Consider the following 23,272-nt stretch of genomic DNA (forward strand, 5'->3'; position numbering starts at 1 on the left):
CAAAGACACACATAATAGGCCTCACTTCTGCCCTATTTCCATGATCTGTTGCTTCAGATGACAATCGTGAGTCCTGCCAAGAAACGCTAAACCACTGAATTCTGAAGTAATTCATCTTATGCATTGGATGTCCATCTATCATATGGGTCGCCTCATGATCTACAAGATAAATGGCCGTGATTTGACTCTTACCATTGATAGTAAAAGGGGCATTTTGCCTAGTCATTTCCCTAAGAATACAAGCTGATAAGACTTCATATAATATTACGTGCAAATAATTTTGACATTCAGAGAGGATCTAAATCAACTATCTCTGTGGACCCTGATCCGAGAGATACCTCTCGATTCGGGGACTAGCCCGGATTCGAGAATCTCATTCTTCTAAATTAGCTCTATATATTTGGACAAAGGAAGGCTATGATGAAAATGATAAGCAAGAGGGGTTCATGAAAAAGGAAGCAATCCTAGGGAAGAGGAGAGAATTGAAGTGTCCCTTTTGAGGTAGGTAATAGCCAAGTAAAAGCAAATGAACATAAATTCCCTTTCCACCTGATTGGAGAGGAGAGTAAAACATTGAATAAAGGTGGGCATTTGGAAATTTAAAGGTGTCATGTTAGTAGTAAATGGCAATCAAACAATACTAGGAAAAAGAGGACTTGTCATTTAACTTCGATTTTCCCAGTTTGTGGTGCAACCAAACGTTAACTGAGGCTTTATCTATCAAGGGCCTAGGATCATCCAATCTAAGTCATTTATACTGCTTTAGGTTGCCCTTTGATTTTGAATTAAGTGTCCGATTGCAATGGTTGAAAACCTAACATAGCTAGGTTAAGAGATAATTGAGCATGCCATGACGTTGTTAGGATCTTATAGAGGCCTTTATGACCCTGGCCCCAATAACTTATTGGGTACCACTGTATGGAGGATTTGAAATATGGGAAAGAAGTACCATTCATGGTGGATAAATCAGGAATACAGAAACAAAAACATCAATTGGACCAGAGAATGCGATTGCATTATAAGATCGCAATTGAACCTATTTCTCGATTCAATCGAAATCCAGAGAAGTAAATATGGTATCCGAATAACAATAGATATGTAAAACGCAGGAAGAACAAAAAAAAAAACGACTCAACTTATAGTCTAATTGATGATTTTAAGGATACATTTGTAACTATATGATATGCATAGCATAAATTCAAACTCGAATCATTCTTTCTCGAGCCGTACGAGGAGAAAACCCCCTATACGTTTCTAGGGGGGAAAGGGTTCTCCTGTGAGTAGATTATCGATTCTTTTTTCTAATGAATCTTAACTATTAAATATTCTTTTCTTTCTCGATTATTGCGTGAAGTGGGGTCCTATTCCAGGTTCAATGACAATTAGAATATTTTTTTTTGAAAAGGGATGACAATTAGAATATTAATAGATAATCTCAGACATTGTGAATAGTTTGCATGTATTGAATTAGAGAAAATAAATAGTAATTAAAAAATAATTAAGAAAAAATTAGGGAATTATGTAACGTGAAGAATTGGCTTAACAAATGTGGTAAAAACGTTCAAATAAATGAACACACAAAAAATGCATATAATACCTTTAATGGCTCCTTAACCGTTGTTATGAAAACCGCCCATATGAGCTTATGAGGTGTGTAATTGCCAAATCCTAGGGCAGTAACAAACAAAGAAATATTAGAACAAAAAATTCCATTTGGGAGATGATAAATTCGCACCCCTTTAAAGTGAATTGACGCCTTTTGACGTCAATTTTAAAGGGTGTGAATAATCCTATAAGGGTGCGAATTTATCATGTCCCTTTCATTTTTTGTATTTTCCACTAATCTCATTCTTCTTATAAACCCCCCATCTTTCCCTCGTCTCTTGAGGATTATATTTTCTGATTGAATGCCTCCCTGCATTTCTTCGATCCTTCACAAAATCTCGCCTTTCTCTCAATTTCCCGCCAATTTCTCGCCGGGAACCCTGGCCATGGCGCGAATTGTTGCTCGCGCCCTCCCTCTCGCTTCAAAATCGCCTCCAGCCCCCTTTTTTTTCTCTCTCCAAAATCATTCATTTTCTCATTCTCCTCTTCTCTTCCCGAAAATCTCTTTTTCCGATTCTTTGATTCTTCGCCGGAGATTCTATGCATCTTCTCGAGATCAGGGCTCGCCCGGACTTTTCGGAGGGTTTTTCGCTAACCTGAGAGGGTTTCGGAAGACGAGACGACGACCGGCCGCGAAGAAACCGGCGGCCAAGGAGAAGCAGTTGGAGCTCAATGTCAGTGTTTGTATTGAAGAAGAGCTGCCTGATGATTCTGAAGTTATGGTAAATTCATAGTCTTTTTACAAGGATTTATCTTTCTTTCTTTTTTTTCCTGTTTTTTCTGTAATTTTTTTGATGATTTTAGGATTTTTTAAAAGGATTTTTAGGGTTTAGGGTTTAGATGTTTTTTAAGGATTTTTTTTTTCTGTTTCCTCTTCGTAATTTTTTTGATGTTTTTAGGATTTTAGGGTTTAGAGGGTTTTTGAGTGAGTTCTAGTCCATGTTTGGCAACGCTGAAACTTTTTCCATGGAATTTTAGGATTTTTCTAATGGAAATGTTTGGTTTCTGTTCAAATGACGGCGTTTTTGAGTTTAGGGTTTTTGTTTTCATGAGAGTATGTGTCATGACTCGATATGTGTCAAAACTTAAAGGAAGAATTAAGAGAGTGAGTTCTAGGCCATGTTTGGCAACAATGAAACTTTTTTCCATGGAATGTTAGTTTGTCAAGTCGTAAGGAGGCTGGGAGAAGGAGACTTTAGAGTGCATGAATGAGAACAGGCTAAAAAAATGAGGAAAAAAAGAAAATTCATACTACGAGTGGAGTTTTTTTTCCCCTTCTTGCCATATTTCATGGTTTTGTTTGTATGGCAGGTTTTCCTGAGAGTAGTAACTGTTTGATTTGTTTTTCCCTTCCTGAGGTTTAGTTGTCAGTTTGATTTGTTTGAGTTATTGAAATGAAACACATTTTAGGACGGATTAGAGAATTTACTAGAACAGATTGTTTTCTTGCAGAACATAAGAGGAAAATGATGCTCTTTCCTTTTCTCCTTTTTTCCTAGAAAGAGATTCTGAAGAGATATGAGGAGTGAATTAGCTCCGAATTAATATTCACATTTCTGAGCTGAGTTTAACTCTGAGTTCAGTTAATTAATGACTTGTTGTTTATGGTGATATCCGCCAATGACTGCCAAGGTTAACGATCATTAGTAATTTCGGGTTTCATCAACGGGTATCACTATAAACATTATCAGTAAGCAAGGGTGATTCTTTAACAATCTCCCACCTACTGTTTTCAAACGACCCATCCTGTCCTAAGTCCTGGCAATCTCCTTTTTGGAACTCACACAAATGTCGTCCTCTTTTTAGCCATCTACTGTTAACACACAGAGGATTGGCAATAATGTCATTGATTTTGGCATGATTGTAAGTGGCAACTACACGGTAGTTTTAACATAGAGTATCGGGTTTTGTTTTTGTGTATTCATTTTTTACTGCACCAGTTGAGGCTGTTGACAGGGTTATTCAACTTAGAGAAGCTATTTTGCTGTACTTTTAACATGGACTACAAGGGAAAGGGTGTGTTTTCAATCCACTTCCATGATGTTTCTCTTGCATGTTTAATTGATATTTTCATTTTGCATACTGGTGTAGAGCATTGCAGAAATGCTCCGATTAAATGTTCCTATGGCAATGAAGATAGCATTTGATGGCCTAAATGATTCAGATTATAAAACAAGAGATACTTCTATAGATGATCTTGGTAGATTTAAAAAGGTTGAGCTATCTGTACTGCTCTGTAATGATGATTTTATTCGGAAGCTTAATAAAGAGTGGAGAGATGAGGACCATGCGACCGATGTTCTCTCTATGTCACAACATATTCCTGAACTTGAGCTTCCCATTGTAAGATCTTGAACTTTTAATCTAAAAGGCCTTTCTTGAGTGATTGGTTTTCATTTGCTATTTTCTTGTTTTGACATCCTTTCTTTATTTTCACAGCTTATGTTGGGTGATGTTGTTATTTCCGTCGAGACAGCTGCAAGACAAGCAGAGGAGAGAGGGCATACTCTTATTGATGAGATACGCATCCTCTTGGTTGGTCCAAAAATCTCTATAGTAAATTGTTATTCTGTGTGGTTTGATCAATTATTGTTTTCTGTATGCCAGCACTTCATTTTTTTCGTCAAATTTTAATCATTATATTAACTCTTTGATGCTTAATTATTTTGTTTGTATATGACACTTGGATCTCTTATGTTTGCCAATTTCTGCCAGCTATTCCACATTTTCCTGTCTTTCTTGACATGATTAAGCTTCATGTGACTTCTCTTTTTGTATTGAAGTTGATAATCTTTGCAACTCTCGGCTCTGAAACAATCTTATTTTTAAATTCACCCATAAATGTTCACCATCATCACAACACATTTGGTATTAACATACAGGGACAAGAAAAGAAAAGGATGCAAAACCATAGAGAGGACCTTTAACAAATGTAGGAATTGAGGGTTCAAGGATGGTAACAAAGTGAGATAAAAACTAATGATGCTTGGTTGTTTACAAAGAAAGAACCTGATTGCTTGTTTTTGTAGAACACTAAGGGACAGACATAGAAAGCTAAATAAATGCAGGTGTTAAAGATAGAAGAATCAAGAATCATAACCTAACATAGCTATCTCATCTAGCCTAGCTGTTTTGGTAGCAATCCTCATGGGAATGGGTCACTAGAGATGTTTGCCTCAATCAGCAGGATTGGACCTCGATGGATAAGTTCTCGTGGGTCAGTTTTGTGTACCGTTCATGGAAGCTGGATTTTCTATTTCAAGCACTCACATCAAGACAATTGATGAATAGAGCTATTATTTCAGGCACACGGCTCAACTGAGGCACCTCAACTATAATGAACCAAAGAAGCAATGGTAGAGCGAGAGAGAAAGAGCCATGAGGAAAGCAAAAAATTGAACTTATAGAAATAATATCAAGTGAAATCCCAATAGGCAACCCAAGAGGGCGGTGAATTGGGTGTCTTTAAAAATTTACTCTTAGACCTATTACCAAGCACTTGTTAGGTGACTTTTGAAAACCCTAGTTAATTATTTCCTTTTTAGTCTTTTTATCAAAATACTTGGTGGGCGATTAAAGATTACAAATATAATGTAAATTCCACAACAAGATGAAGGAATAAGATGGATGGTTTCTTTTAGGCATTTTATCAAACACTTGGTGGAACCCTAGGTCACCTACTCTCTTTTTAGTTCCTTTGACAAACACTTTGTGGATGGTTCATACAAGTAAAACAAAATTAAGAATAATGTTCAACCACAAGAGTTAAGCACTTGCCACAAGAGTAGAGAGGAAGAGACAAGAGGCTTTGACACAAAGGATTTTATAGTGGTTCGGTCTTAAACCCAAGACCTACTCCACTCTTTTCAAGTTTGCTCTCCTTGAGGTATCTATTATCTTCCAAGGAACTTAAATACGACATTCCTTTCGCCTTGTACAATCCGAGCGTCCAAGCTCCAAGGGTCTTAAATATGGCGCCCTTTGTTGCCAAATATAATGAAGAGAAAAATGATGTTGTTCACTTGCCTCTAGATAGTCTAATACAATGTAAAGCTCATAATACACTCTCAACAATGATTACAAGTAATGCCTAATCCAATCTCAAAAGAATTTTCCCTAATCAAAGCACAAGTGAGATGGAGAGAGATTTTACCCAAAAATAATGGCCAAATGATTTTCAAGGGTTTACTTGAGTTGGTGTGTGTTCATCAAGTATTTTGGACCCTTTGAATGGGTATATATGAAGTCCCAACTCAATATGACCGTTTCAGGGGAGAAACAATCATTTTCGGGTCAAACAGTCAACTAGCCGTTGAGCCACAACGGCTATTTTTTTTTGTTCCAGGTTGTTTTCTCGGAGTTCCGAGAATAATTCTCAGAATTCCGAGACTGGTTTTCCAGCAATCTGTGTCCGACTTGAAAAATTCATATCTCATTCGTTTCTTGTCGGATTTCGACGTTCTTATACTCTACGGATATGAGAAAAATGATAGCTATCTGTTAAAAATATTTTCAAAAATATTTGAAAATGTTTTAAACAAGTTTTGGTAGGATTTAGTTGTTGGTCCAGGTTGTTTGTTCGGAACTCTGTTTTGTTCAATGTTGTGTTGAATGCGATATGGGACCCAACATGTTGGTGCACCGCCATGGCCATTCACTTATCCATTTAAGTCCTTAATGGGTGTGTTAGTCTCTTTGAAAAACATATTTTTAGGGGTTTTAAGATGTTCCTTGATCAAGAGAAAACATAAGAGAGAAAGGTGATACATACTACCATTCTAAGTACTCTCTTGTTCTCTTGAGCCAATCTTCATTTGATCTTCAATGGTTTGCTTGGCTTGCTTTGGGATTTTCATGGTTGAGCTTCTTTGCTTGACTCCTTCCAAGGATGATGCCGCCATTTGGTTCAAGCTCATTTGCAAGTTGTTGATCCACAAGCTTTGGCTTTCATTGATCTTCCTTTGTTTGTTCAATGCTTTGAGATGGTTGTGATGAGCTTCTCCTTGGTTGATCCTCGAAGGTATGGTTTGTCCAAGTATGCTCTAGCTCCTGTGTCCTTTGTTTGGTTCATCTTCAAGCATAGGCTATCTGTGTGTGTTGGTGCTATCATGGATTAACCTGTGAATTTCTTTTCCATAGCACAACACTCAAGGCAAACAATTAGTCCATAAACGACTAATCAATTTGCGTTTGTTAATCATCAAAACAAGGTGATTGAATGAACCCACGGGGAACCCTTGGACTAACAAAAATCAAGTCACATTTGGAAAAGTGCGTTTGCTTTAGGGACGAGTACAATACATGGTTATCTTTGAAGGAAGGTGGTGTATTGATCAAAAGGAGTGGGTTCAGAATGCAAAGGGAGAAATTTTGGGAAATTGGAATAGAGAGGGTGTGGTTACTGTTTTGGGGGTTGGGTATTTCATGTAAGACAAAGGGAGAGATTTTATGGAGTAAAATGGTGGGTGTCGTTTCCTACCCTTATTGTCTTCCCATTTTTCTGAGTCGAGGGCATTTTACTAAAGAGGGGAAATGGGGGTTTCGGCATTGTTAGATGACACTACATGGTGGAAGAGAAAGAGAGATGATGAGAGAAAGAGAGACAGAGAAAGCGTGAGAGAGTTAAAGCCCTCTCCACACGAAAACACAAACACACACAGAAGAGTGGGTTAGGGTTATAGTTGAGGGGTGCGATTGAGGCAGCGAGGGGTGCGATTGAGAAGAGTGGGTTAGGGTTAGGTTTCTTCAAGGATGAGAGGTTCGATCTTACATTGAAGCTTTGATACCATGTTAGATGACTACATGGTGGAAGAGAAAGAGATAGATGATGAGAGAAAGAGAGACAAAGACAACGTGAGAGAGTTAAAGTCCTCTCCACACGAAGACACACACACACACACACACACACATATTTGTATATATTGCACTGATCAAAATACCCTTAATGAGGTGCGTCTAACAGGCATAAAGGGATCTGATGTGATGTCATGACTGGGTGCGCTTGAGTGAGATCTATCACGACAGCACAATGCCACTGTTGGAGAGGATTGCCAGCAAGGTGGTGAGGCCGCTCGTGGAGGAAAAATGCCAAGAGTTTGATGGGGTTGGTGAGGAAGATGACTCCGATCTTCCTGCTGATGCCCATGACGGAGACGAGACCGGTGTCTAGTTGGAGATGGTGTTGGAGTTGGTGTCAGTGGTGACAGAGGTGACGATGCTATATGTGGGATGGGAAGTGCGATGCTGGGTTGGGGCTCTAGGTGTCGGGGCAGCATGTGTCGACAGTAGTCAAACCCCCTAATTGGCTGTGCGCATTTGGGAGGCAGCGATCAACACAATAGTGGTTGTGATCGCGAGATACCAGTGATTGGCAAGTGGAAGCATGACGCTTGTCTGGCAGATCCGATATATAGTCTTGATTTTGATCACCATCGTCATTCTCATCTGCTGCTGCTAAGGTGTTTGTGTTTGGGTCTAAGAGAGCCAAGAGAGAGCGATGGTCGGGGGTTATTTGTTGCAACAGATAAGGTTGCTACACATTTTCATTTACTAGGAAAAAAATCTAAGGGTGTACCAAGGCCTAGTGGATGGCTTGATTGGTTGCCTGCCAAAGAAATAAACCCCTTGCTGTAGGGCAAGGTACCCTCTTTGAGATCATGTAAGAGTTTGGGGGCGGTCCAGTGCACGAGGCTCCCACCATTGCGGGGTCTGGGGAGGGCTAGATGTACGCAGCCTTACCCCTGCTTTCCAGAGAGGCTGTTTCTGTGACTTGAACCCGTGACCAGGTCACAATGGAGCAACCTTACCGTTGCGCCAAGGCTCGCCCTCCATCATGTAAGAGTTTAAAGAAGGTAATAAAATGAGATTAACACTAATGATGCTTAACTGTTTAAAAGCAACCATATAAAGGGATAAACGTAGAAAGATAAAGATTAACATATAAGGTTATAAAGATAGAAGAATCCTAAACTAACCTAGCTACCTCATCTAGCCTAGTGGCCTCATCTTGCAACTAGACGATGCAATGGTAAGATCTCATATACTCTAACTGGAACGAAATACCGATGTTCAATGGACTGATATATAATCAACACCTGCACAAACACAAATAATTTGCATAATTGCATGCATGTAATCCTGCATTTACCTTGCGCATGCATTGGTCCATGCAAAGCACATCCGTCCACGTGTCTAACACATGCAAGCACCATATCCTTTGCTTGCTTCAATCAATTACCATAATGAATGTGTCTTCTTGTAGGTTCATGGGTTACTGCATCTTTTGGGATTTGATCACGAGATTAGTGATGAGGCTGAAGCGGAAATGGAGAAGGAAGAGGAACTTGTTTTGAAGAGTCTTGGTTGGAAGGGAAAGGGTTTAATCCAGAGTGCATATGATGCTGTAGATGATGGGAACATTCAAAATGATAATTCAAATGGTAATCTCACTAGATATTTATCATAATATGAATGTCCTTTATCTCTGTATGCTGCTTTGCTTTTCATGTATCCGTTCTAGATTCACTTTTGAGGGTTATAAAAAACATGGCAGTTTGAGAGTGTTTACAGGTGCAGTTTTGGACAATAAGAAGAAAGAAGGTAGTCTGCGATTTTATAGACCAAAATTCAGCTATATCTTCTGCGATATGGATGGTGAGCTGAGACCCCATTATGACTGGCATTCAGTTTGTATTGAATGCCAAATTTAGCCTTTAACTACATTTTTGTGAATGTAAGGCACACTGTTGAACAGCAAAAGTCAAATAAGTTCAAGAAATGCTGAAGCTCTGAAAGAGGCCATCTCAAGGGGAGTAAAGATTGTGATTGCCACTGGAAAGGTAAGATCAGATGGCTTTTTACCCTGTTAATTATACCTTTCTGGCTGCAGGTAAACATTTCTAAATTGCCTCAAAGATTGTGCATGTTGCTAAACTTTCTAAGGAACCTGAAAATCTATATAACAAGTAAAAATAAGAAAATATGTAAGACATTGAGATTCATGTCCCCGCATCATTTTTCTCATTATTATTAGGACACCTTTACTGATCACATTTATTTATTTCATCTTTGGACAGACTCGTCCCGCTGTTATAAGTGCTTTGAAGATGGTAGATTTGGCTGGAAAAGATGGTATTGTTTCTGAATTTTCACCAGGGGTCTTCTTACAGGTTTGTTCCTATATTTTTGTTCTACTATTCTTTTCATCTTTTAGGCGCTGTTCGTTTGTGATTGTGACAACCGATTGTTAGCCCCTAATCGGACTCAAACTTAAATGTAATTTTGAGTCCGATGATAGGTTTTGGCCTCACAATCAGTTGTCACAATCTCAAACGAACAGGCCCTTAACATATAAGCCCATTCATGATTCTATATCAATTTTTTCTCAATTTGCTTTTTTTGTAGATTTTAATGTTCAGTGTTATGGGAATGGTGTAATGCTTGCCGAAATGAATTTGCTTATTTCCTTTCTATCATTTTTCTTTTTCTTGGATTTGGTGTTACTAGAGTTGTAACAATAGTAAAGTGAAAATGTAGCTGGAATGAGCGATGATATTTTCACCCCCCCTGCAGTACGCATGAGCCCTCCTTGTAACGTGATTTGACGTCAAAAAGCATTAAAGTTGCCCACTGTTCACGTCAAATCACGTTATAAGGGGGCGCATGCGTACTGCAGGGGCGTGGGGTTAAAAATTCATCTCCCAGCTGGAATTTGTCCTTTTATTTATTTATTTTGTGTGTTACTAGAGTTGTAACAGCAGGAACTAATTTTACTGCTTATGGATATGACTAGTGTCAAAGTATGGATGAATCGCCATTCAAAGAAAAAAAATGTATGGCTGAGCCCGGATATCAATGTTCTCATCAAATAGGGGTGCCAAACTTCCTGTAGCTCATAGTTCCTCCCAGCAACATTTAAAAAAAATAAAATGTTTGAGGCTATTGTACAAGGTTCCATTTGGTGATAGTGAAGCATAGATTGTATTTCAGTGAACAAATGTATATCAATGATTCTTAGATTTGCAGGAATCTTCAGGTCATGAAAGTTTTCATTGCCTCATCTACTCAAACACTGAGAAGTCATGCCCTTCGTTCCTGTTTGCACGCACGCGCACACACATATTTTGTGTTTGAAATGCTTGCCTATCTTTTAATGTTCCACAATTTTCAGATGCTGCTTTCATTTTTTTTTTCTCAGTTTTAAACCATTTCCCTGACTGTGTGTAGTCCCTTATTGTCTATACTTGAAATCCAGGGATTGGTTGTTTATGGGAGGCAAGGGCGAGAGATCTGTAGAAGAAATCTGGACCCAAATGTTTGCAGAGAGGTAAATTCTTCCTGTTCCAGGAATGTCTGTAATTCCTGTTATTCTCCAATGATGGTTTCTTGGAAGACATAAGAAAGCTGTTTATACTTTATAGTTTTTTTTTCATGAATTTTTGAATAGCAGATATACTAATTGAAAGAAAACGGGAGAACCTGCAACCAAGAAGGTCAAGAATACAAGCAAAGAGAAAAGACAGCCTATACAAGAACTAGAAACATTTACAATAATTCTGCCTACATCCCTCTCAAAGCAGCCAAAACTCATAGACAGCAAGGCTGTCCTTTGAAACTCCTCCTTGGCCATTCTATCCACGCCCCTATTTGATGATATTGCGGAACCCCCACTTTACCTTGAATTTCGATCTAACGGGCAAATCTCCGAGGGATAGGGAGGCTACCCTCGAGCCACTTAATTACATTGAGAGAGTCCCTTTCAACAACAACTTGGTCCATTTGGTTAGGGTTAATCAATCTTAACCCTTGAAGGACAACCCTCACTTCCGCCTTGTTTGAATCGGCAATACCGATCAGGCCTGGGGCCCATAAGTCCAAGCTCGGGATCCCCCGGCCCCGGGATTTCTAAAACTAAACTTTGATGGATCTAGCACGGGCAATCCAGGGCCGGCCGGCATAGGAGGAGTATTGAAAGATGAAAATGAAAAATGAAATTCCTCCTTGGCCATTCTATCCGAGCCCCTATTTGATGATATTGCGGAACCCCCATTTTACCTTGAATTTCGATCTAACAGGCAAATCTCCGAGGGATAGGGAGGCTACCCTCGAGCCACTTAATTACATTGAGAGAGTCCCTTTCAACAACAACTTGGTCCATTTGGTTAGGGTTAATCAATCTTAACCCTTGAAGGACAACCCTCACTTCCGCCTCGTTTGAATCGGCAATACCGATCAGGCCTAGGGCCCATAAGTCCAAGCTTGGGATCCCCCGGCCCCGGGATTTCTAAAACTAAACTTTGATGGATCTAGCATGGGCAATCCAGGGCCGGCCGGCATAGGAGGAGTATTGAAAGATGAAAATGAAAAATGAAATTCCTCCTTGGCCATTCTATCCGCGCCCCTATTTGATGATATTGCAGAACCCCTACTTTACCTTGAATTTCGATCTAACGGGCAAATCTCCGAGGGATAGGGAGGCTACCCTCGAGCCACTTAATTACATTGAGAGAGTCCCTTTCAACAACAACTTGGTCCATTTGGTTAGGGTTAATCAATCTTAACCCTTGACGGACAACCCTCACTTTCGCCTCATTTGAATCGGCAATACCGATCGGGCTTGGGCCCCATAAGGTATTTCCATTTTCATCTTTCAATACTCCTCCTATGCCGGCCGGCCCTGGATTGCCCATGCTAGATCCATCAAAGTTTAGTTTTAGAAATCCCGGGGCCGGGGGATCCCAAGCTTGGACTTGAGGAGGAGCTATTTCCGAGTTGGAGCATACCTCCGTCCAACCATGCCATAAATCATGGGCTGAAACAAACCTAAAAGAGGGCAGAGACTTTGCCCAAGTGATGGTTTGGGCTTTGCAAAACAAGAATTGAGCTCCTTTTACTAAGCCCCTGAAGATTCTCGTATTTCTTTCCTTCCATACACATATCACAGCTACGAGAATCAGTTTCCAAAAGATTCTACTTTTCTTGTGCCAAAGGGTCAAGAACCATCCCGCTAATAGATTTTTAAGAGAAAAGAGCATGACCCATGAAATACCGAATCTTGTGAATACTTTGCTCAATATCTCTCTTGCCTGGTTACAATGAATAAATATGTGATCTACAGTCTCGCCCGATTTGATGCAAAGCGCACAATGGTCGATAATTCACATATTACGACTGCGCAGATGATCCACTGTTTGGATCTTATTCAGCACGGTGTTCCAGATCCAAACCCTTTTATCTTCGCATGTTCTTCTAATATATTGAGATCCCAACATCTGAATGAGGCTTGCAATTCTGTCTAGCTCCCAGTAAAAAAAGTTTCTCCTAAAATCAACTTGCCATGACACTTCATTGTTCCTCCAAGCAAAGCAATCTTTTGCCCATGATTCCTTATTCTCCGCCATTACAAATAATTCAGGGAACACCGACTTCAATGATTCCTCACGACACTTGTCATGCCAGAACCGAATTCGTTCACGGGAGCAGAGTGTACTTATCTTCATTATTATGATGAAGTTGGAATACTGGGTGACATGAAATATTCCTTTCCTTTATCTGTTATAGACTACTTAACTTCATCATTATGATTAGCAAAGTATGTCAAAAGACATTTTTAAATAGTTCACTGCATGGACGATTATATCTTTCTTTTGTCGAGTGATTCTTATGACCTCACTGCAGGCATTTCTGTATTCTGGGGAGCACAACGTTCCTCTTGTTGCATTTAGCCAAGACCGATGTTTAACATTATTTGACCACCCTCTGGTTGAGTCACTTCATACAGTATATCACGAGCCAAAGGTACTGTTGAAATTGGAGTTCCCTGTTGGAACTTTTACTAATCATGATCAATATCTGACACTTGCCTGAAATTTATTGTTCGTTTACAGGCAGAGGTCATGCCTTCAGTTGAACACCTTTTAGCAGCTGCTGACATACAGGTATTTTGTTCTTGAAAGTTGACCAATTTTTTTGGAGGAAAGTTAGCAAAAAACTTTATGAATTCACAAAAAAAGGAAGGGAGAGGTGGTCCCAAAAAGAAATGAAAACCAGAGAAAATACAGAAAAAGAAAAGAAAAGAAAAGCAGAAGCACCAATCAAACAGAAAGACACAAAAACTGGTTAAGTGGGAAGTTGGCTAGATCAAATTAACTTAAGTTTGCACAAAAGCATTCATGGAGAGTTCATATCTTACAAAAAGGATGGCATGCATTCAATCAAAAGCGCATTCATGTTTCGTAAACCAAGAAACTCAAAAGAAAGAAGTGAAAAAGAGAAAATAATGTGAACATTTGCAAATGCTGCAATTGCCAAATTGCAGAGACAGTCAAGTGAGCATACAAAGTCTAGGTATGGGTATATGTCAAGAAATTGTTGGACTCTAGTAGATATACCTATCAGAAAAATAAGGGAAAGAGAAAAGAAAAGAGGGAGACCACTCAGGTAGAGAAAGTTAGGAGAAAATTCATCTGTACTTCAGACTCTATTATGTATTTTTGTTAATGTCATATAAAAAATGGTAAATAATTCCCTATCAGAAATGGTAAAAATTCTTTTAGCAGACCATAGTTGATTGCCAGGCACTACCTTATCTTTCATGTATTTAACTATTGGTGACGAGTAGAGAGTGCTGCTATTGGTAGGGTTTGGGGAATGAAAGGATTTTCTAATAAAGGAAGAAGGAATGCTTAAGTAGCAAATAGGGAATGGGGGATTATATAAGTCCAGGTCTGGACAGCCGAAGTGCCTGTTATTTGAAAATAAGACTATTCTACTTTAATCTTATTTGCAAATGGTCCTTCTTTGTGTAAACAATTATATGCAAATAAGACCACATGCATATACGATTTTATGCAATAACTTTTAGGGGTATCCAAAGAGGCCCTAAATCTACTGTAATGCTTACCTTTCACAGAGATAGACTGAACACACTTCCTTCCTTAATAGCTTGGCCTTCAGCCTATTCAGTATACAGGGGAGAAGTACCTTAACCTTAGCTCTTTTAACAGAGTACTACTGCATAGGGAATTAATCTCTTGATGGTACACGGTCTTTTGGATTTGCAGAAACTGGTTTTTATTGGAACTACTGAGTTGGTGGCTACTACTTTGCGGCCACACTGGTCTGAAGCGACAAAAGGGCGAGCAGGTGTCCTCCAGGCGCAGTCAGATATGCTTGAAATCATTCCTACTGGAACTTCAAAAGGCAGCGGAGTGAGAATGCTTCTCGATCATCTTGGTACTACTGAAAAAGAGGTAGAGACTAGCCATTAACTTTTCTGGTTATTCACTTGTACTTTCCGCTAAGGATACCTTTTAATTTAAGTTTTTTTTTTTGCCAAAACATCTCATAAAATATCTGGCAATTAGTCATCGAGTCTCACTTATTATCCAAACAGTTAGGATTTAAAAACTTAATTTCCAACACATCCCTACACCAAGTCACCGTCACTTGTAATTTGTTGTTTTTTTTAATACAATTTTGCCCTCACCCTAAAGTCACCACTTTTCCTTGATCTTTAAATCCCATCTCCAGTCTCCTTCATCTGCTTATCAAACCAAACCCTAGTGCCCCGTTGGTTACCATTCTTTGCCGTGGTTTCCATTCCTAACAGAACCTGTTGGTGACTATTCGTTGTTGGCCTGTTCTTTTCCCTTTCTTTGCCGTTCTAGAGAATGATCCATACAGATTCTGGTATCGGTTTTTTATTTTTTCTAAATTAATGAACGAGCAATAAAACCTCAACTTTTCATTTTGATAGAATACACTGAAGTGGAACCTAACCCATTTCATAAATGTTAGTGACTCCTACTCTACATCATCAGACAACCCATCGAGAGTATCTATCATCTAAATATCCTTCTATCTAGGTATATTTATAACTATGGAAATACATTAAATAGATAGATATCAGCTATTCTATTAAATAAACCAAATTCAGGATCGCTCCTAATTTCAACGACTTTCCCCGATCTCCCAATATCTTTCAAAATGCTCGCTGACATCTCATACAAAATTGAAATTCATCTCCCAATCTTTAGATAACAACAATAGTCTTGTATCTTGAAATTGACACCATGTTTCATGAAACTGATCGCTTATTATTTAAAATTTGGTTGTAGCTTTAGTGAAACTGCTTTTGGGTATCATGCATTGGTCCCTTGTTTCACAAACCAAATTGATCAAATGGGCAATTAAGTCTTTCTTTCTATAAGTTAACCATTTTAGAGTATGGTGTCTTTCATCCACCTATCTAACATTTAGTGGCCGACTTTAGATACTTCATTTTGATTTGTAAACAAAGACAATACCATTTTACTTCCTGGTTAATACCAATCAGCACATGCTCTGAAGAGATCACAGTTGGCTTGGTCTTGAAAATGAACTGTACTCAGTGAACCCCTTTCTCTTGTTTATTCTAGTAAGTAATCAAGTTCTAGCTTGTAAGTTTCTAGAACTGACCAAGTTCGTTGCCCCCCCCATGTAGATCATGGCAATAGGCGACGGAGAAAATGATGTTGAAATGTTGCAGTTAGCTTCGTTAGGAGTGGTGCTCGGAAACGGAATGGAGAAGGCCAAAGCCGTGGCTGATGTGATCGCTCCTACCAACGATGAAGATGGTGTAGCTGATGCTATATATCGGTACGCATTCTGATTCAAAAGTCATATTCAGTCTTAAATCCTGGGTGCTTTGTTCTATTTTTTATTCAATCCTTGGTATTTATCATGGATGATTCATTCAACCCAAGTCTATTGTTTATTTTCTGTTCCCATTTTTTATGAGACAATTATTATTATGATAAAGCCAGAGTAGGGGAAAAAAAGAAAGAATTTGATCACAGTTGGGGAATTTATTGCCACCTTTTGTGTATTAATTATTTGGCTTCTTCAACTTTTTTTTTTATCACTTTTGCACTTAGAAGCAGGAACCTTCTCTCGGGGTGCCGCTCCCACCTCAGAACCTCGATTCGGCGCTCCTTTGGAAGGAGCTTCCAGGGAGCGCGACCTGAGAGAGACGGGAACCGTTCTAATGACACCCCAGCCTACTTCGATTACTCTATAAGTCCCACCATCACCAACTTCCTTATATCAAACTCTAACTCTTCAAAGTACTTTATTGGAGCAAGCACAAAGGCTTGTGCATCTTCAGAATGCACGATGAACGAGTGCACACAAATGAAGATGGTTAGAAATTAGCTTTTAGATGTATTTACATTTTGAAAGATACATATGAAAATGGTTAGAAAATATTATTTTTTGATGTACTTGAATTTTTAAAGATATATTAAGAAAATATTACATACACGCTCCCATGGCGCTCCCAAACTTAGACTCTTCTAGACCCCACGCTTCCCCGCCCCCGCTCCCGCAGCTTCGTGCTTCTAAGCTTTTGCACAATGATTATGAGACAATTATTATTTGAAAGATTAATGTTGCAGAGCTATTGCACAGCTGTTTTGATACTGTGTCAAAAAATCAGCTGTTCTAAACTGTTTTGTTGTTTTTAAGTTATCGTAAACCCTAACAATTCAGGCACAAGATTTGCTTCATATTAATGCTATTAAGATAGATGACAAGATATCTTTGCCTAAATGGCTTATTGAAATGGTCAAGTTGCAAGTTGGGTGAGGTTGGAGGTTTGACTCCATTTGTAATTTTGTATAGCCTGCAATTTAGAGAGCCCAAAGTGAAATTTGGGTATGTCTACATGTTAAATATACCAGGGGACGTGCGCTTGCCATAGTATCTTTGAGATGTGGGCTTATCATTCTCTTAAATGCCCTTGTGTAATCAGCTCATTTCATAAAAAGATAATAAGCAACTCTGGCCACTACAACTCAATAAGATTATCCTTTGAATTGATGTGACTACCTCTAGTTATACTTCTACTAAGAAAAGTACTCCATGAAAAATATTAGTGGGGTTAGTTGTGACTTGTGAGTGATGGGGAAAGAGGGAGACTTTGAGGTTGGGAGTGAGCGGAGAATAAAAAAGCCTTTGAAAGTCCAGGGAAAAGTATAGTATGCATTTCTCGTGCCTTTCGAGTTTCAAATCTCTCCTCAGCTCCTATTTCTCACTTGGGTCCATAAACATTCCATGAAATAATTTTCATGGTTGCCAGAAGTGCCCTTAGTCTCACTCCTTTTTTCTGCCTCACATCTTTCTTCATCATATTGCAACACAAAACTTCCTTAGAACTCCATATTGTTTGGGGAACGGTGGCTTTTTGACAAAATTTTTAGCTGCATTAGAAAAACCAATGAGAATTTCTAGTAGCCCCTGTAAATTGCAAATTTCTTTTTAATAAATTAACTCTTTTTATTATTAATTTTTGTTCATCTCGGGTTGCGCTCGCACACGATACTCCTTGGAGCAATGGGAGTTGATTTAATCAAATGCCCCAACTGCCCAATCAATCTTCTCCCATGTCTTCTCTAGTAAAATAGTGTTTATTTGCACAAATTCAGCCCGTGTATTTTCTCTTCTCTTGGTTGTTTTGAGTTTGTCTTCAAGGGTATCGTGACCCTAGTTGTTCTGCCCCTTTCCTTCGACATTGTTCTAAGGATTGGCCAGTGGCCTTGTTCCAGCTATTGCGTCATCTTTTTTTAATAAACTGGTAGGGGTCCGCCTAACCCTAGCTTACCCATAAAAAACCCCTAAAGATTTAGTTGTCCATATGTTGACAGATGAGGGAGAAGCAGGAAGGGGTGTTAAGAATAGATTTTCCTAATCTGTGTAAATCACAATCCAAAATAGACCGAAATTACAAGTGTGACAGCCAAAAGACCATGGCTACAAATTGAATTTTTTGATTGCAGAAACCACCAAGTGGTGAATATGTACATACATATATCAAAGGAATTTATTTGCATGATCTACAACCTAGTCTCTCAATCCATTCTCCTTACATGGAATTCCATGAAACCAACTTCTCATTTGAACTCCCAACATCTTGCCAATCAATTTTATAAACAAAAACACAATTCCAAACAGATCTCTTCTCCCTTCTCCATTGGGCTTTGTGATACTCAAATCTCATCTATTTTTATAGAATGGGTTTTGTAATGAAATCATAATAGGACAACATATCAAAAGTTCTTATGCATAGAAATGCCAGGGTTACCACCTAGGAAGCTGCTTCTCTTAGACAGCAAAGATGAGCGAGAAACTCTTGAAGCCTTCTTTGATATGGTCCTTCTACAAGCCCTAGGTTTATATGATTTATGGCAATCCAATCCTCCTCCAATGCTCTTGTATGCCTTCATTTTCTTGCTGTAAGGAGTCCTGGTTTTGGCAAGATCTTCTATGCATATCACATTGGATAGAGATGTAAAGGACTGAGACTTCCCTTGGAAATATTTGGAAAGCCCTCTCCTGCAAAACCCAAAAGATAAACCATAAAATTAATTCAGTAAGCCTATGGTTAAAGTACATGATTATGTATTTGACAAGTAAAACTTCTACTTTTCCTGTATTATAAAAGTGTATATAACCTAAATAGGAGATTTTATATGATATGTGGGTGTGTACTATACGTGTATTAACAAAAAAATAAATAAATACAGGGGAGCCGTGCCCCGACGTTGGGCCCCATAGAATGATCATAATCCTTCGATTTGTGGAGGTTACTACATGCTATCCATTTTAATCCTCCACAAATCAAAGGGTTTAGGATCATCCTATGGGACCTATTTTTAGGGCACAACATTGTATGGAGGCCACCACAAATCGAAGGATTACTATCATTTATGTGGCCCAATGTTAGAGTACAGCTTATCTACCCCAAGGCAACAAATGAATGGATTGTGTAACAATTGTTAAATAGGTTGTAAACTTTCAATCAAATGCATGAGCATTCTGGGAATAAATAAGGGGGTAACTTTGCAATGTAAGGGGTGAGGTTATTTTGGGAATCAAGAGTAGAATTACTTAATTAGGTAGGAAATCCACATTCTTAGGGATGCAAAAATATTGGGCTGCAGCCTTCATCACACTCAAATTGTACTTAATACAAGGGCGTTTTGGTAATAAATCATGCAAGGGAATAAATAATAGAATAAGTTGAATTTTACTCCCTTACAAAGTCAAATATTCTTGGAGTAAATGGTAAAACATGGGGGCAAAAACTTTGAGATGGCATAAGCACTTCCCTATAAGTGGTTGTTTGGATCTAGGTAAAAAAAAAATTATGGGATAAAAAATTCTGTTGAAATTTTTTTTCATGGTATAGTAGACATGCAATTTTGCTAGAAAACATGGAAAATTTTCGATTTTGAAACTACAAATTCATTTTCACTGTATAGCAGGGGAAAGATCTTATGGATAAGATGTTTACATAGATCTAGATCACAAGTTCTTAGGTTAGGGTTTGGGGTTAGAAGATTTCATAGATCACAAATAATATGATCATTTGATTAATGATATCTAAACATATAAAAGATGTTCACATAGATAAACTAGAACAAGCTCTGAGCCTCTCTGATCTTGAATATTCATATTGAAAGTTACAAAAATGGTCATAAGTAAGACCTCTTCTTTTCATAGATATCTATGATATTTATCAAGAACCCATAATAGAATTATGGCTAATTTTTTCGACTATTATCTTAATAAGATCCAATTCCTTGTATGAAGTATACTCACTTGATAGGAAGTTGAGCCATGAGCTCTGACAATTCATACAGAGGCCCCTTCGAAGCTACTTGAGACGATGAGGAGGATGATGATGATGGTGAATATGAAGTCGAAGAAGTGGCATCTTCGGCAACTTCCGACAAATATGAGTCTATAGAAGCAGTTGAATTGTAAGAGGTGGATAGAGAATCACATAGGCCATCATCACCGTCCATGATCTCGTGATCTTGTAGCACATCGTTGATAGATGAAACGTGCACCGTCGATGAGAACACGCGAAACATTTTGGTCTGCATCTTCTACCTGAAGAGAAAGAGCCTAAACTATGAGATGTGGGTTTTGAAGATATGTACAAATATATAGCTTAGACATGATAAGATGGTGGAACATGGTTGGGTTTATATTATATGGGTATAATTTAACGAATAGAATATAGTTTGAGTGCATGGTGGGAAACACAAGGGGATTATTTAAAGGGGAGATTAGGTTTTGTTTAGGGATTATTAATTCAAGTTATTTTCTATTGTTTTGAACTTTATTTTGAGATTCGTCTTTATCATCTTTTTGTTTGATTTGCTTCCCATCCATCGTACGAGGAAAAGGGTGTAGAAGATAAGGCCTTAGCTTTGAATTCATCTCTATCCTACTCACTACCTTTTGCCTTTGATAAAAAACTTCAATTTTATTTTAATATGAAAAGCAATTCATTGCAAGACCATGTGTGTGGATTGGCCAAAGGAAGCATCCACAATCCCAAGCAACAACCATGGCCATTTTGACCAAAAATTTTGAGGTGGGTCCCAAAGAAATTGTCTATCACCTTATAAATTCCTAGGGGGTGCAACTCAGGTCGGGTTGGGTCGCCCGAGGAACCCATTTTCCCAACCCGACCCAACCCGATTTCTAACCCGGCTGGACCCAACCCGATTTGCAATTGGGTCAACCCGACCCAACCCGATTTCCAATTCATGCACATGTTTTTTGTGGGCCCCACTGTTTTTTTTTTTTTTGCTCACATTCCTACACAGGCATCCACCATATAAAAACTCTTTGTATCTGAACTAAAGGATAAATTTATGTTGAAATTTAAGCACATTTCTAGATTCATTGGGAAATGTGTTCAGTTAAATCGGGTTTTAAGCACATATCGGAATTGGAAATCGGGTTTCGGGTAGGGTCGGGTTGCCCGACACCCCAACCCGACCCAACCCGATTTCCAATTCGGGTTGATTTTTCCCGGCCTGCCCAACCCGATTTGAAAAAAAACCCAACCCAACCCAACCCAACCCGAAATCGGGTTCAACCCGTCGGGTTCAGGTTGAACCCAACCCAAGTTGCACCCCTATAAATTCCATGTCAAAGTTGTTAAATCAATCCTCTTTAATACACAGAAACTCAATGTGTAAGCCATCGATCCAACCGTCCAATCTAAACACTTTGCCTATTGATCTAAATCGCTCTTACACAGAATTTCTGTGTATATCTTATAGCGTCATAGAATGGTTCACATCACTAGTTCCATATCAACCCCATCAAACCTAGAAAAAGTCGTGTACATGGAAAAGACTCATTCTCTTTCCGGGAAGAAGTTTATAGAAAAATGTCAATTTCGGATGTTATTGGGAGTAGACCTAAACCCTAAATTTGGAATGTATCACTGACAAAGTGGGCTCCACTGGGTAATGAATAAGCGGTGGAAGGTGGGAAATAGATAAGGTAGTCCACGTTGCAACAGGTCATGCTTTTGATTGGCACTCAAATTTCCACCACTCCTTGAAACCCATATCTATATCTCTCTCTCTCTCTCTCTACAAAAATGGAATCCCAGCCCACAGAGATTGCCTCACCCACATGTTGTTCTCTTTAAGCATGAGAAGGGGGGACAATATGGTCCAGCAATGTTTCTTTATCTCTCTGGTTTGTTGCAGGTATTTACCTCGTAGATTAGTGGTCCAAGTAGTCAACAGGGAGGAGACAAGCATTGGATTTACATGGAACTTACCTTTTAGAATAGTTGTCAGTAGTGTTTGGTTGTCAACCTTGCGGTGTAGTGATATGGGTTGTCATTACCAATAGACAGATAAAGAGCATCATTCCCTAGAAGTCCAAACAAAATTTTGGCTTGGATTTCATAGGGAATGATGACACAGAAGCAGACATGCAATGATTAACTAGGAGACATCGCGGATAGTTTTCTAGGATGCCAATGCAATAATGGCAACCAAGGAACCCCATCCATGAGACTTCACTAGAGTCCTCGGCCCACCCTTACGACATTTAACATAATTAGGTCTGTTCATCTAGTGAGTAAAAAACCATTCAAGTGATCCTAACCGTGCAATCACTTCCAACAAATGGAATATTTAGACACTGTTCGTTTTGGATTTTGAGAATTGATTTTGTCCAAAACTAATTATAGGAGTCCAATAAACGGTTTTTTGGACTCAAAATCAGTTCTGACAATCCAAAACAAACTGGGCCTTAAAAATGACTATGCCAAAGTCACTTTTACTGTCAATGGTAAAAGATAAATTTTGGGTCCTATTGGAGGCATATATGTGAAAGAACATTTGGCCTAGCTGTAACCTTGGACTGGCTGGGGTAGGAAGCATGCTTATAGATGAGGATGATTCGATCTAATGGGCTTTTTCAAGACCCACGGGGGATAAGGATGCTAAAGAGGCAAAGGTTAGAGCAGTTCTTCAGGCAATGATCAGAGTGGAAGGATTGCTTCTTGGATAGTCTGATTGTCGAGGGCGATTTGTTGGAAATCCAGACCGGCTCAGAGAATCACCGCCGTGGTTTCCCGCCATCGTTTGACCAACAAATAAGTCATCCATGACAATTTCTGATTCCTTCCTTGCCGAGCCGCCTCTCTTCGCCATTCGAAGTACTGCCCCAATCAAAGCAACTTAGATAATAACCCAAAGGGAAATTGATATGGAGACCGAGAGTACCACCGATCATGGGACCAGCAATGAGGATATTCCATGTGTACAAAAAAAATTACTTTTTCTTCAATTTCCTAAATCTAAAC

General features: G+C 38.9%; 2 protein-coding genes across 3 annotated transcripts; one reads left to right on the forward strand and one right to left on the reverse strand.

The window, feature by feature from the left end:
• Window positions 1-1,873: 1,873 nt before the first annotated feature.
• On the forward strand, window positions 1,874-16,460 carry LOC143845392 (haloacid dehalogenase-like hydrolase family protein). 2 transcript variants are annotated; one of them, XM_077353712.1, is made up of 12 exons: window positions 1,874-2,327; window positions 3,697-3,948; window positions 4,045-4,140; window positions 8,867-9,044; window positions 9,175-9,258; window positions 9,343-9,443; window positions 9,681-9,773; window positions 10,859-10,930; window positions 13,282-13,401; window positions 13,491-13,541; window positions 14,667-14,855; window positions 16,088-16,460. In XM_077353712.1, the coding sequence occupies exons 1-12, from the start codon at window positions 1,908-1,910 to the stop codon at window positions 16,253-16,255; spliced, it is 1,824 nt and encodes a 607-aa protein (XP_077209827.1). In that variant the 5' UTR covers window positions 1,874-1,907; the 3' UTR covers window positions 16,256-16,460. The 2 variants fall into 2 exon arrangements, with proteins under 2 accessions (XP_077209827.1, XP_077209829.1); XM_077353714.1 differs by lacking the exons at window positions 14,667-14,855; window positions 16,088-16,460 and adding an exon at window positions 14,516-14,651.
• A 1,930-nt stretch (window positions 16,461-18,390) lies between these two features.
• On the reverse strand, window positions 18,391-20,831 carry LOC143845393 (uncharacterized). Its single transcript, XM_077353715.1, has 2 exons — window positions 20,245-20,831; window positions 18,391-18,975 (listed from the first exon to the last, which is right to left on the reverse strand). Exons 1-2 carry the CDS (start codon window positions 20,529-20,531, stop codon window positions 18,690-18,692), a joined length of 573 nt encoding a protein of 190 aa, XP_077209830.1. The 5' UTR covers window positions 20,532-20,831; the 3' UTR covers window positions 18,391-18,689.
• Between the last annotated feature and the right edge of the window lie 2,441 nt (window positions 20,832-23,272).

Source organism: Tasmannia lanceolata, unplaced genomic scaffold (genome assembly GCF_043159265.1).
Source record: "Tasmannia lanceolata isolate RefF3 unplaced genomic scaffold, GAP_Taslan_0.1 ptg000015l, whole genome shotgun sequence".
Taxonomy (NCBI): Eukaryota; Viridiplantae; Streptophyta; class Magnoliopsida; order Canellales; family Winteraceae; genus Tasmannia; species Tasmannia lanceolata.